This window comes from Tupaia chinensis, unplaced genomic scaffold (genome assembly GCF_000334495.1).
Source record: "Tupaia chinensis unplaced genomic scaffold, TupChi_1.0 Scaffold000288_2, whole genome shotgun sequence".
In the NCBI taxonomy this organism is placed as follows: Eukaryota; Metazoa; Chordata; class Mammalia; order Scandentia; family Tupaiidae; genus Tupaia; species Tupaia belangeri.
Window position 1 is genome coordinate 4,466,551 of NW_006159773.1, and position 14,104 is coordinate 4,480,654.

Sequence of the window (14,104 nt, forward strand, 5' to 3'; positions counted from 1 at the left end):
TATACAGGAAATACTAGACACCATTAAATGCCCAAATATCTGAATAATAAGTGTTCCAGAAAGCAAAGAATCAGGCAAGTGCATAGGAGCTCTGTTCTATAAAATATTTGTAGAAAACATTCCAAATCTAGAGAAATATTCAGAAGGAACATTTCTCAACACAATAAAAACCATCTATGACAAACCTTCTGGAATGATAAATGAATATAGGAAAGTGACAGGATGTAAAAAACAGCATACAAAAATTTGTAGCATTTCTTCTTTATTTTTTAATGAATTATTTTATTTGACTTTATTTATTTATTTTAATTTGATAAGAGAGGACAGAGTGAGCATGAGAGAGAGAGAGGGAGAGAGAGAGAGAGAGAGAGAGAGAGAAAGCCACCAGGTCTGGGGCTCAAACCATGGTCGGCCATGTGGGAGCCCAACACAAGTAGCCACCACACCACCTGCTGGCCCCCTTAATTTGTTGCATTTCTATGCACAAACAACAAACAGACTAAATTAAAGTGAAAGAAAGTGACTCCATTTACAATAACCACAAAAACTCTAAGGTACCTAGGAATAAACCTAATCAAGGAAATCATAGAACTCTACAAGGAAAACTATGGAAAATCTAAAAAAGGAAATTGAAAATCATACAAAAAAGTGGAAGGGCATCTCATGTTTTTGGATTGGAAGAATTAATATAATCAAAACTTCAATTCTACCCAAATTTATCTACATATTTAATGCAATTCCAATCAAATAACAAGGGACCTTCTTCACATATCTTGAAAAAAGTCATAGAATTTTTCTAGAATCATAAAAGAACTCATGTTGTTAAAGCAATACTGTGCAAGAAGAGTGAAGTAGGAGGCACTTCACTCCCTGACCCCATAATATATTACAAAGTTGTAATGATCAGAACAACAAGGTACTGGCACAAAAACAGGCATGTAGACCAGGGAACAGAATAGAATCCCCAAAATGAACCCCAAAATGAACCCCAAAATATATAGCTAGCTGATTTTTGACAAATGACACCAGACAATCCAGTGGGGAAAGGAAAAATGGAATATCCACTTGCAGAAAGTGAAACTGGACCAATATCTCACCATTAAAAAAAAATCAACTCAAAATGGATCAAAGATCTGAACCTAAGACTTCAAACTATAAAAACTACTGGAAGAGGAACCAGCAGATGGTTACATTGCTGGACTCCCACATAGTCAACCACAGTTCAAGTTCTGGATGTAGCGATTTAAAACACACGCCAGGGACGTGCACGTATTTGCCTAAGATCCCAGGAGGAGAATGGAGGAGAAGGGTTTACAGCATGGCTGTCCCCCGTCCTGGGGAGTGGGGTGATTTCTTGCTTTCTGTCCTTCTGTCTCTCTGACGAGCACCCATGTCCTATAGCAAAATCTCTCTGTAAAAACAAAACAAAAACAACTACTGGTGGAAAACACTAGGGAAACTCTTGGAAACCATTGGTGTAGGCGAACACTTCTTAAATAGGATCTTCAAAGCTCAGGCAGTAATCCCAAAACTACATGAGTGGGATTACATCAGGTTAAAAAGCTTCTGCACTGCAAAATAAACAATGAACAAAGAATGAATGAACAACTCTTGGAATGGGAGAATGTATTTGTGAACTATGCCTCAGATAAGGGACTGGTAACCAGAATTTACAGGGAACTCAAGCAGCTCAAGGACCAACCCAATAAAAGGTGAGCAAATGAGCTGAACAGACAACTGTCTAAGAAGGACATACAAACAGCCAAAAAGCACATGAAAAAAAATGTTCAACATTCCTTATCATAAGGGACATGCAAATCAAAACCACAAGTGGATACCACCTCACCTCAGTCAGAATGGCTAACAGAATTTACAGGGAACTCAAGCAGCTCAAGGACCAACCCAATAAAAGGTGAGCAAATGAGCTGAACAGACAACTGTCTAAGAAGGACATACAAACAGCCAAAAAGCACATGAAAAAAAATGTTCAACATTCCTTATCATAAGGGACATGCAAATCAAAACCACAAGTGGATACCACCTCACCTCAGTCAGAATGGCTAAGATTAAAAAAAAAGAATAAGTGCTGGCAAGGGTGTGGGGAAAAATGAACTCTCCTGCATTGTTGATGCAAATGTAAATTAGTACAGCCACTGTGGAGAACAATATGGGGATTCCTCAGAGCCCTACAAATAGAACTACCATTTGATCCAGCAGTTTCACTCCTAGGTATCTACACAAAGGATAGGAATGCACTCAGTTGGAAAAACACTTGCACATCCATGTTTATTGCAGCATTATTCACAATTGCTAAGACATGGAATCAACCCAGATGTCCATGACAGATGAATGGACTGAAAAATTATGGCACATAGACACTATGAAATACTACTCAGCCATAAAAAAACAATGAGATCCTAGAATTGCATAGAAAGTAGACAACTATCTTAAGTGAAGCAAGCCAGACTGTGAAAGAGAGATATTGTATGGCCTTTTTAATATATACTGAATGTCTGCCCTCCATGGCAGAAACTGAAATATTGGACAATATAAAGGCATGGAGAACAACTGTGGACACCAGAAACGATATGGGAGGAAGGTGAGAAATGGCAGAGAGTTCAAAATGGCAGAGGGTGAGAGGTAGGGAATCAAGGGAGAAAAAGAAAGAAGTATAAGAGTTAAATGCAAAATAGAAAATTATCCATGGAAGATAATAGGTATGGTAATAATCTTTGATTGGGTCAATATTCTGTGTATTCTGGTTGGGGAACTTCATTTTGTATGCTGTAATGATACATAGTGAATGAATGTAAGATTAAAACAAATTTTTTAAAAAGGAAGGAAAAATGCATATTAAGGAAAAAAAAAACTATTCGTATGTTTTAATTTTTTTTGCACCAAAATAAAATTGTACTCTAATTCCAGAATTAAAAAAATTATTATATGACACAAGCTTTTCTTTAAAAAATGTTACACTAGTGCAGCAATTAACTGATTTTTTTTTTTTTTTAAATAACAGATTTCCTAATCAGGTAATGTTCTTGCTCTGTGTACATTTAACAACAGCTAGTTGCAATCATTCATATGCCTACTTGTCTGGTCTGAGTTTAGTTGTTCTCCTACAATTTCCATGGAAGTCGGAATGCTGCAATGGTCAGGCAAGGCTTCAGGGAAGAGGTGGATACACTTTAAAGAGGTGAGAGAGTTCATGAGGCAGACAGGAGAGTGGGACTGCGAGGCTGAACCAGGGGGATGTTTAAGCAGTCTCATGACAGCCAGGAAAGTCTCTGGCCAGAGAGTGGCAGGAACGTAGAAAACAGCACTGCATACATAGAATGGGCTCTTTTCGAAAGAATCTTTGAAACAGGGCTTACTTGTTCGGATTGATTCATTGTTCAGATACCAAAGACTTTAGAGTGAAGAAGTAATCTGAGGACTAGCCCCAAAACCTAGTGGTTAAGGGAGCTGTCTTCTACATGACTGACTATGATTTGAATCCTGGTTCTAGTGGCTTGAAAAACACACTGGGCACGTGTGTGCATGCCCTAAATCCTGACAGGATGGAGAAACAGAGTAGAAAGAATTATATCATAAGCAAGTCTCATTGGGGTTGCTTTCTCCCATTCCCTTTCTCTCTGTCTTTTTCTCTCTCTGGTAATACCATATTCCCCCTGGAAATTACAAAGAAAGAGAGAGAGAGAGAAAGAGGGAAGAATGAAAGAAAGAATGAGCTAATAAAAGAAAGGAAGGAAGGAAGAAAAGAAAGAAGGAAAGAATAAACAAATGAATGAATGGATAAATGAATGGAAGGAAGGAAGGGAGGAAGGAAGGAAGGAAGGAAGGGAAATCTGATAAAAAAAATACTTATGGAAGAGCCAACAGATGTGAAGATGGCTGTTTCCAGACTCAAGTCATCCAGTAAAAGAAAGGAAGGGGCCCCACATGAGAGAGGCAGCTGGCCCACATCTGGCACGCACCTGTGCAGGGTCAGCAGCACCCTCCTGGTATCCCCTGGACAGGAACCACCTTCCCCTGTGCTCTGGGGAAGGAGCGCACTGTGCGCATTTGAAAGTAAGTCCAGGGTAGGTTTCTACTGTGATTTTCCTTACCTAAAGTTAGGGTTTAAGGGACACTGACACTAGTGGGCATGTGGGGGCTTTTAAACTGCAATGCCAAGTTCACTTAACCAATCGCAGCCTGACCATGGAAGAGAAAAGACAGGTCTGAAAAGCCTGGTTTCCATGTGATACTGGCCTCGGAAGGCGTTGTGTTGGGGCGGGCGAGAAAGGGTGGTCTGTGAATATGTTTAACTTGAAAATTGTTTTGTACTAATTTATCATAATTTTTCAGTTTTTTAAATAGTTTTCTGAGTAATTATGAATACTTTTTTATCTTTCCATCAAGTTTATTAATACTTAATCTGACTTGAATTATGAGGTTCTGCTCCTTTAGCTAGGACATGACTCTAAATAAAATGTATAAGGAGGACCAGCAGTTAGCGTAATGGCTATGTCGCTGAACTCCCATGTAGCTGACCGCGGTTTGAGTCCTAGACCCGGTGGCTTAAACTCACGCCAGGCGCATGTGCATGCGTGCCCAAGATCCCAAGAGGAGAATGGAGGGGAAGGGATTGCGGCGTGGCCATCTCCCCTGGGGGGTGATTTCTCACTTTCTATCTCTCTGTCTCTGTCTGTCTGGCAAGCGCACGTGCCCTATAGCAAAAACCTCTCCAAAAAATAAAAAAATAATAATAATAAAATACATAAGGATGGGAAGACATGATACTCTTTTTACACTGTCCTTAAAGAGTGTCATTTTCTTATTGGGCAATCCACTGCCAGTTTGCATCTCTATGTTATTAGAAACTGTTCTTGATTGTTCATGGGATGATGATAGCTATTCGGAAAGGGTCTTCCAAAAGTTCATGGATAATTCATATGAAGAAAAAGCTAGGCATGGCTGTCAACATGTTTTTGTATCAAAATAAACTTGTACTTTAATTCCATTTTCTACAAACATTTTGAAGTCTTCTCATATATAAAATATTTTGAATAATATATTCTGGCAATTTCTGTTTATTACAGACTAATATCTAATGTAATTCTATCCTGGCTCAACTATAACCCTGAAATATAAAGAAAGCCTGAAATATAAAGAGTTCAACAAGTGTACCATCGTCTGAGGATGCAATTGGGGGGTTATCGGTTTGACCGATAATGTATGATGATTTTGGAAAGTGACTGTTAGAACTAGATTATGGTAGGATGAGGGCCAAGCACATCTGTTTTCACTCAGAGCTTACTTATGAAATATAATAGATGATTTGAAAACAAAAACAGAAACAAAACAAAACAATACAAAACAACACAATCCCCCCAAAACAGGTCCAGAGCCACAAAGTCATTTCTCTAAGCTGCCTTTGTTTCGTTGTGACTTACCTCGTGGAGACTGTCCATTTTGTTTAATGACTCTCAGGGGAGATGAATGAAAAACTATTTGGTGCAGATGCTGATTCAAGCCTTTGGCATATGCTTTTTCCAACGTGGAATCTTTGCTTTCCAGGGACAGTCCTGCCAATAAAGGCTGCTTCTAAGTTACCTTACTACCCTCTGCTGTTAGGGAGCTACTGAACAGTGCTTGCTGTTGACATTTTAACATCTAGCATGAGCGTTTAGCTAGAATGATGGTGAGATATCAGGAAAGGAAATTAAATGTGAATTGATCCATAAAGAAAAACTTTATGAGTTTCTATAGATCTGTGGGTCATTCTAGAGAATGATTCAGAACTTGAAGTGATCTTTCAAGAGTGTATGTGTCAGCCACGTGCAATGATTTTGGTTTGATGTATGTATGTTTCCCTATGTTGCAGCTTAGGAATGTAACATTGTTAGTGTTTTCCATTACTTTGTTCTCATCTTACTGTATAGTTCTTGTAATAGAACATTTTTTTCTGGCAATATAATGAAATTTAGAATAATATTTTAAGAAAATATTAGAAAAACAAAATGAATCTGACACTTTGAATGTTTGATTATTTTTAGATTTTTGTTTGTTTTCCGTTTAAAATTTTGCCAAAGGGTGTATGCTTGCCACAGAGAGACGGAGAGGTTGAGGGAATGGCACGCTCTGCATGTCTCCCTCTTGTCGGGGTTTTGGGCATGCACACACATGGCTCTTGGCAGGCTTTTCAAGCTGCTGGGTCCAGGACTCCAACCATGTAGTTGGTCATGTGGGATCCAGGTACCTTGACCATCAGGTGTCAGGGTGGCCTTTAGATTTGTTTTTTAACACTTATTTATTTATTCCATGAGTGAGAGAGGGAGACAAGCTTATAGAGGTACAACACCCCTGATGGGTTTTGATATCCTGATCCACCCCTAACTTCAGCCAGCCCTGGTCACGAGTATATATGCCCAGTGCACTCTGGGAGATCTCTCGATGCAAACAGGCGACCTTCCAGCATGGTCTGCCTCATAGAGCATCACGTTTACCACTGTACCAGCATCCAGCCCCAAATGTTTGATTATGAAAATTAAAGTAGATCATAAGTAATTTTTTTATGTTTTTTTTTTTTTTTGCCTTAGGATGCATGTGGTCACTGGAGAGAGACAGAGACAAAGAGAAGTAAGGCTGGATGGCCTCCCAGGCTGGATGGCCACCCCACAATCCCTTCTCCTCCATAATCCTCTTGGGATTTTGGGTACACATATGCCCATCGTGATTTTCAAACCAATAGGTCTGGGACTTGAGCTGTGATTGGCCATGTGGGAGTCTGGGGCTTTAACCACCGAACAACTTGCTGGTCCCTTAAAAATAATTCTTTGGATTAGTCAGGTGGGTGGCTTGAGGAGCATGCTGGGCTCATGTGTGTGCCCAGAGACCCTAAGGGAGAGTGGAGGAGAAGGAATTGCTGTGCGGTGATCCTCCTGGGGGTGTATATTTCTCTGTCTCTCTCTCTCTAACCCATCCTGACCCCTGTAAGTGCATGTGTCCTGTGGCAAATTGGGGAAAAAGAAAAAGATTTTTAAAAAGACGTAATTCTGGGACCAGCAGATAGTATAATGATTATATCGCTGGACTCCTATGTAGCTGACCACAGTACAAGTCTTGGACTTGGCAACTTGAAATTCATACTGGGCATGTGTGTGTGCATGGACAAATCCCCAAAAGGAGAATGGAGGTGAAGGGATTGTGGCATGGCCATCTCCCCTGGGGGGTGCTTTCTTACTTTCTGTCTCTCTGTCTTTTGCTGTCCTTTAGCAAAAACATCTCTCTTTAAAAAAAAGAGACATAGTTCTTTTATTACTTTAGGAACTTCAGTGATATTTGGGGACATAGAGCGAACGGATGTTAATTGGCTTGTAGTATTCAATTGTAAATAATAAGTTAATGTTATAAGTTGTAAATTTTTCCCTATTGAGCACTGACTGTATCCATTATTTAAATATTTATTCAATTTAAACAAATTTTTGTTTTTCTCTTTCTAAAGAGGTTATTTTTAGATTTATTTACTTTTTATTATTCCTCAGTTTTGACAAGAGAGAGACAGACAGAAAGAAAGGGAGAGTGAGAAAGCAAGCAAAGATATTTCAAAAAATTGAATGGTCTTGGAACTTTCATGAATTGAACAATAGTATTGATACACTGTTGTATATTACATTTTGTTACCTCTTCCCATTACTTTCCAGCTGATTTTCATAGCAGTGGTCACATTGTAGTTAATGGATGGAAAATACATAACACCGCCAAAAATAAATGGTTTGTTTGCATGGCAAAAACACCTGAAGAAAAGCATGAATGGTTTGAAGCTATTTTGAAAGAAAGAGAACGGCGAAAAGGTGGGTGTGTAAACTGGGCAACTTTTTACTTTATGAAGATTCAAACTGAGCACAGGAGGACACAGTGGACAGATTCTGAACAAGTGGAATAGTATATGCTGTTTGTTCACTTTGAATCACCATGTGATATGAATGTCAAATCAAAATTCTTTTTGAGTATTTCCTATATTGTTACTAAAATAAAAGAAAAAAGTCTTATATATTGATAGTTACCAAGACAGTTACATTATGGCTGACAATGTCTTTTAAACAGTTTCCCTTACTTTAAACTTTGTCTATTTTCTTTGCACGTTTTCTTGGCATTTCTAAAGCATCGTAACATTTTCTCTTAAGGGACAAACTTCAGTTATATAATGCAGCATCCTGGGCCCTCTAGCAATTGTTTTCCACATATTTAACAATACTCTGAAAATTTCTAGATTAAATAGGTTACCTTCCTAATTAAGGATGAGAACACCTTGGATCTGTTAAGCGTTTGAAATTGTTGGAATGTCATTGAATAAAATGTAATATAACCCAGTAAGTTGCCTGTTCATATGACAAGTGATCTCAAATTTGCTTTAAGCTTTTAGAAATATTTGCAAAGGTATTTTGGTCTGGCAGTGTTCCGTTGTGTTATGTTTATCTTTAAAAAGACATATTTCCGTAATTCAGCTCAGAAATAGGAATACTTGGATTTCTACTAGTTTCTTTACCATCTAGTTTCTTAATTGCTAGAAACCATGACACTATTTATTACTTCTCCCCTAGATCTGGGAAGGACTGCCACTTGGCAATGAAATTTTAGCCCATTCTTTCATTTTCAGATATTTTCCCTTGAAGAATTTACAAAGATTCTATTTGATTAAAATATTCAAGAACACATTTATATAAGAATTTCCAAAGCCTTTTCAAATGCTTCTTTCGTTGATCTTAAAGAACCAGATAGAAAAATTTAAAAGAAAATTTATGAATGTATACTGACTCTAAGGTTTGTTGAATCTAGCAATCAATTCAAATACCAAAGCAAGTAACTGAAAAGGATAAATAGAATTTTCATTAGTTGTCTTTTTGTTTGGTTCCAGAATAGCTATGATCCACCCTAGATAAAAATTTGAAAATATTATGACTTTTATGATATGTATCTTTATTAGGCTCTATTCTTAAGGGAATATTCACTATTATTGGCACGTTAATATTAATCCCACATGGTAGAAAATGAAATTTTGAGAAGACATTTTATAGCTGGCAGACTAAAAATGATTCATATATTTCTTCTCCTACAACAGTTTTTCATCACTCATGCACTAATTAAGTGCCAACGTTCCCAGGATTACAGTTTGGCATTGGTATTCTCTAGATTCCTTGCCTAGATTGTCTATTTCTGCCTGATTAGCCACTAACTCTGCACTTTCACTTTCTCGGTCTTTAAGCTCAGGCTTGTCGTCTTTTCTGAGCTTCACGCTCATGTATTCATTCAGCTGAACCCCTGGACTCTTCCAGACTCGGCGATCTCATTACCTGCATGCTTTTGCCCAGTATAACTTTTAAGGTTTTTGCTATTGGGCATGTGCACTCACTAGAGAGAGACAGTGAGAAGGAAAGTGAGAAATCCCACTCCCCCCCACACCCCCAGGGGAGATAACCATGCTGCAATCCCTCCTCCTCCATTATTCTCTTGGAATTTGGAGCACATATGCACATGTTGTTCCCAATGTGATTTTCAAGCTGCCAGTTTGGGACTCAAACCCTCGTCAGCCTTGTGGGAGTCCAGCCCCTTAACCGCTATACCACCTGCTGGCCCCACTCAGTATAACTCTTACCCCTTTGGTTACTCTCATCAGAAGCCTGAAAGACATCTTGATTTCTTCTCTTCTTCATGCCTACATTTAATCATTTGCTGTGTCCTGTCGATACTATCTCCTAGCTACTCCTCAACTTGTTTACAAGGACTTGAATTTCTCTGAGCTTTTCCAGTTTCCTCCTAATGGGCTCCCTCTTTTGAAACCTTTCTCTCTTTAGTTCATTCCCTGCCCTGTCCTCTGAACTTTGTTTCCAAAGCAACGAAACTTTCTCTCGGGCACTACTTTACCTTTCCTCTCCTGTGGGTTAAACCACTTCAGTATTTCTCCAGTGCCCAAGGATGAAGTAAGTTGAAATTGCAGGTTCAGGAAGGACCTTGTCTAACCCACCAATACATCTGTCCTCTCACCTAAAACCAAAAAAAGATTTCTACACATTAGTCAGCTCTTAGGAATACTTTCTATTTCTCTAGAAATGTTTAATCATACCTTGCATTTAAACATGGCCCTCTGAAACCTTACCATTGTGCAGGTGGAGTGAGTTACCCTAACCCTGCCTCTGTTGTATCTCCGTGTTTCCCCCAGGCTGTCTCCAGGGCCACTCTGTTCAGTTACGCTGATCTGGTCCTGCACAGGCATGCGTGGCCAAGGACCCACGGAGGCTCAGACCAGCTGTTCTTATTCGACTAGCTCAACTATCATGCCTTTGGGGTGCAATTTGCACAAAGGCACCATATGCCCTTTGTGAAGCTTCATGGGCTTCCCAGATAACCTGGGCCCTGTCTTACAGGGCTATGTATCCATAGGCGCAGCACATGGTAGACGTGCAAGGGATGCTTATTTAATGAAGGCAGCAGTGAGTGAATGAATGCAGAGACTGTTTCAGTGATCTGTCCTTTCTCTAATTTTTGATAGGTTTAAAATTAGGAATGGAACAAGACACCTGGGTAATGATCTCTGAACAGGGCGAGAAACTTTATAAAATGATGTGCAAACAAGGCAATCTGATCAAAGACAGAAAAAGAAAACTGACGACGTTCCCTAAGTGCTTTCTTGGAAGGTAGGGTTGATAGTCTGGGTGCATGTATTTTTTTTTTCTATTCTCCCTGTCTCGTCCATTCAAACCGTCCTTTGATTATTTGTTTTCCTTTTGCAAATAGGAGGAATTTTCAAAAAGTTCATGTTACGCATAGGTGTCAAAGTTGTTTTGCACTAAAATAAATTCATATACTTTTTTTGTTTTCCATGTGCTATTTGAAGATTTCTCATAGTCCAAAGCGTTTTTGGTTTTTGATATATTTAATGAAAAATTTGAATATTTTATTATTTGTTTCTTGTTGTGCTGCAAAGCTGTTGCTTCAACTGTTTAAAATAGCACCGGCAGTGCGGAATATTGCAAAAGAGTACTATTCTTAGACACTATACAACTAACTAAAACTCTTCTCCATTCCCAGTTATTTTCAATGGCAAGATCATTAAGTGTTCTGACTCAAAACCAGGGATGGATATAAGCAACGTACAGTGTTATATAAGGCTTAAGATAACAGGATTATCACTAATTATATCATTTTTATAACTAGTTTTTATCACAGATAATTTCATTAATTCTGAGTAACGATACCTAGTCTAAGAATATTGTGAAAATGATGCATATAGTGTTTATTAGAAACATGATTATTAGAAAGTTAAGGAATATTTCCTTCCAGTAGTAGTGTTCAGAGTAGTTTCGTTTCCACTGGCATTGCTATCAATCATGACTTTAAGACAACTGTGATGGACTAGGTTGCTTCATACTCCTTTATTTAAGGGTTCTACTTTCCCTCTTCAATAGATGTTACGTGTTTCTCGTAGGCGTCTTCACTCCTTAGATCACTTAGTTCTGAAGGGTTACTCAATGTAGCCTCAGTTAGCCAACCATCTTCATAATAAGATTTGTTGACAAGTCCTGGGTTTTCTGAAAGAACTTCATTAATTTCTTCTTCTGATAGAGGAGAACAGAGTTGACTAGCACCTTTCACACTTTCTGAAGCACCAAATTCGTATTTTTATTTAGTTTTGGCCCAAATTCCAGTTGACTATAGTAAAGAAAAAAAAAAAAGCAAAAATAAAACCAAAACAAAATAAACTCTCAAAGCTTCCTATGCAAAATTGCTGATTCCCACTATTTCAATACCATTTTCTGCTGTTATCCATTCATGTTTCTCTGTGAGTTTATGCACAGACAGTAGCGCGGATCTCCTGCACAGTGACCAGATGGTGTCTGCCCTCAGCGCCAGAGCCCTGGTGTGCAGGGCACCACAGTGCTGAGGTCTCACAAAGGCTGCAGGCCATGGCCCACATGCTCTACTCACCTTACAGCACCTCGTTTGCAGGGGTGCCCAGGGTTGTGCTGCCCCCAAAGCATTTTTGAATATTCTTTTATGATAGAAGTTTCTTGGGCCATAGCCAAATGAGAGAATGAACAGAAAGCCAGGACCATGACCAGAAAAACTTAGATGTCCATCCATCATCCGTGACTTCCACAATTTCTGCTATACCATGCTCTGAGGGTGAAACCTGGAGGTTAGGGCCAGGCAGGGGGTCACCTGGACATGGTACACATGAATGTCAGGATGGACAGTGGGTCCAAAAACTCAGGGAGGACAGGTGCTCTAAACCACCAGTGAATTCAGAGTTTAGATAGATAGGCTCAAGATGGAGGAGTATGGATGCAGCACTTGAAAATGCAGGCCCCATGAGGGGCTGGGCAAGCACGTTGCCTTGGTTTTTAGCAAAGAGCAGTTGTTTGGTGTGTGTAGACAGAGGTTAGGTGGGTCTCCATGGCTGGTTCAGTCAGTGCAGAGTGGAAGGAAAGGGTAGCTTCTCTAAGCAGCACTTCTTAGGCTAGACTCTGTCCTGGCATCCTCTACATTATTTCTAATCCTCAAATACATACGTAGGAGATAAATACCTTTATACTTTTATTTTTTAAGAGAGACCCCTTGACAGGGTTTTGCCATGCCATGGTCCTCCTCATGACCTTCCAGCCAGCCAGGACCAACTATGGGCACACCCAGCATGTTCAAATCCAGAATGGCGGGGTGAAAAGGTGGCATTGTGGCTAAGGTGCTGGAGTCTCACATGGCTGACTGCAGTTCAAGTCCTGGATCTGGTGGCTTGAAAAATCCCACCAGGTGCATGTGTGTATGTGCCCAAAATCCCAAGAGGAGAGTAGAAGAGAAGGGACTGCAGTGTGACCATCTCCTGGGGGGTGACTTCTCACTTTCCCTCTCTGTGTCTCTCACTGTCTCTCTCTGGTGAGCGCACATGCCCTATGGGGGAAAAATCCCTTATGGCCGCAGTATTGCACAATCACACCTACCACCTACACCATCATGACTGGCCTCTCTATGATTTTTTATAAAGATATAGAAACTGTGAATCAGGGAACTAACAGTTCCATACAGTTAGTCAATGCCTGTGTCAATTCTGGAATGTAGACTGGAGTAGTGGTTCAGAGTCCTGACTGCTGTCAACTCTGTGTTCACATCCTGGTGTTACCACTAGGGAGTTGTGTGATTTGGAAAAAAGAAGTTAAGTTTTTGTTTCCTCTTGGAGCATGGAATGATTGTAGTTCTCAATTTCAGTGCTGCCTGGATGTCTTTGTAACTAGCTTCGGGGACATGCCACATAGCCATATATCAGCAGAAAACCTACTGCAGGCAGCATTTGGCTCTGCTTGCAGTAAGCCCCACAGGTGCCAGGAGCTGGCTGCAGTTCGTAGCCCCCCCAAATGATGCTCTTGTGCAAGAAAAAGAGCAGCTGTGAGCCCACTGGGTCATAAAGCCCTGTGCCATGAAAGCACAGTGTTTTGTAGCAACTCTGTGAGCGTAACTTCCAGGGTTACCACATGGGCTCACCCACTTGTAAGAGAGACACTCTGAGCTGTGGCTTCCCACCAGGTGTGGCTTCCATATACATGTATGTATGCAAATCAGCCATTGGGGTTATTTTTCCCATAATTATTCTGCCTAGTAACATTGCTGACATCCAGCTTTCGTAAGATATTTAGGAGAACAGACTTAGGAGGTTAACCTGGGGTCAAATTTGTTGAAGGTCGTGCTTTTTTTTTAAAAGAGAAATTATTGCTATAGGGTGCATGTGCTTGCTGGAGAGACAGAGAGAAGCAGAGACAGAAAGCAAGAAATCACTCCCTGGGGGATGGCCATGTCACAATCCCCTCTCCTCCATTTTCCTCCTGGGATTTCGGGCACGCACGCACATGCACCCAACAGAAGTTTCAAACCACTAGGTCTGAGACTTGAACTGCAATCGACCACGTGGGAGTCCAGCAACGTAGTCACCATGCCATCTGCTGGTCTTTGCTAACTCTTTACCTACACTATCGCGTATGGTCAAAACCATTAGTTGTGATAGTACTAAAGCATCTGCTAAGTAGGAGAGACTCAGTATGTGTGTTTATTGTGGCCTCCTCCCTCCCTCCCT

The 14,104-nt window shown here is 40.0% G+C and overlaps 1 protein-coding gene across 2 annotated transcripts in view; it reads left to right on the forward strand.

The window, feature by feature from the left end:
* PREX2 (phosphatidylinositol-3,4,5-trisphosphate dependent Rac exchange factor 2) overlaps nucleotides 1–14,104 on the forward strand; it is a gene marked incomplete in the record, with an annotated part of 373,689 nt that overhangs the window by 136,901 nt on the left and 222,684 nt on the right. For both annotated transcript variants that reach the window (XM_027772626.1, XM_027772627.1), the window contains 2 exon segments: nucleotides 7,689–7,838; nucleotides 10,535–10,679. In XM_027772626.1, coding sequence (XP_027628427.1) covers nucleotides 7,689–7,838; nucleotides 10,535–10,679 — 295 coding nt within the window.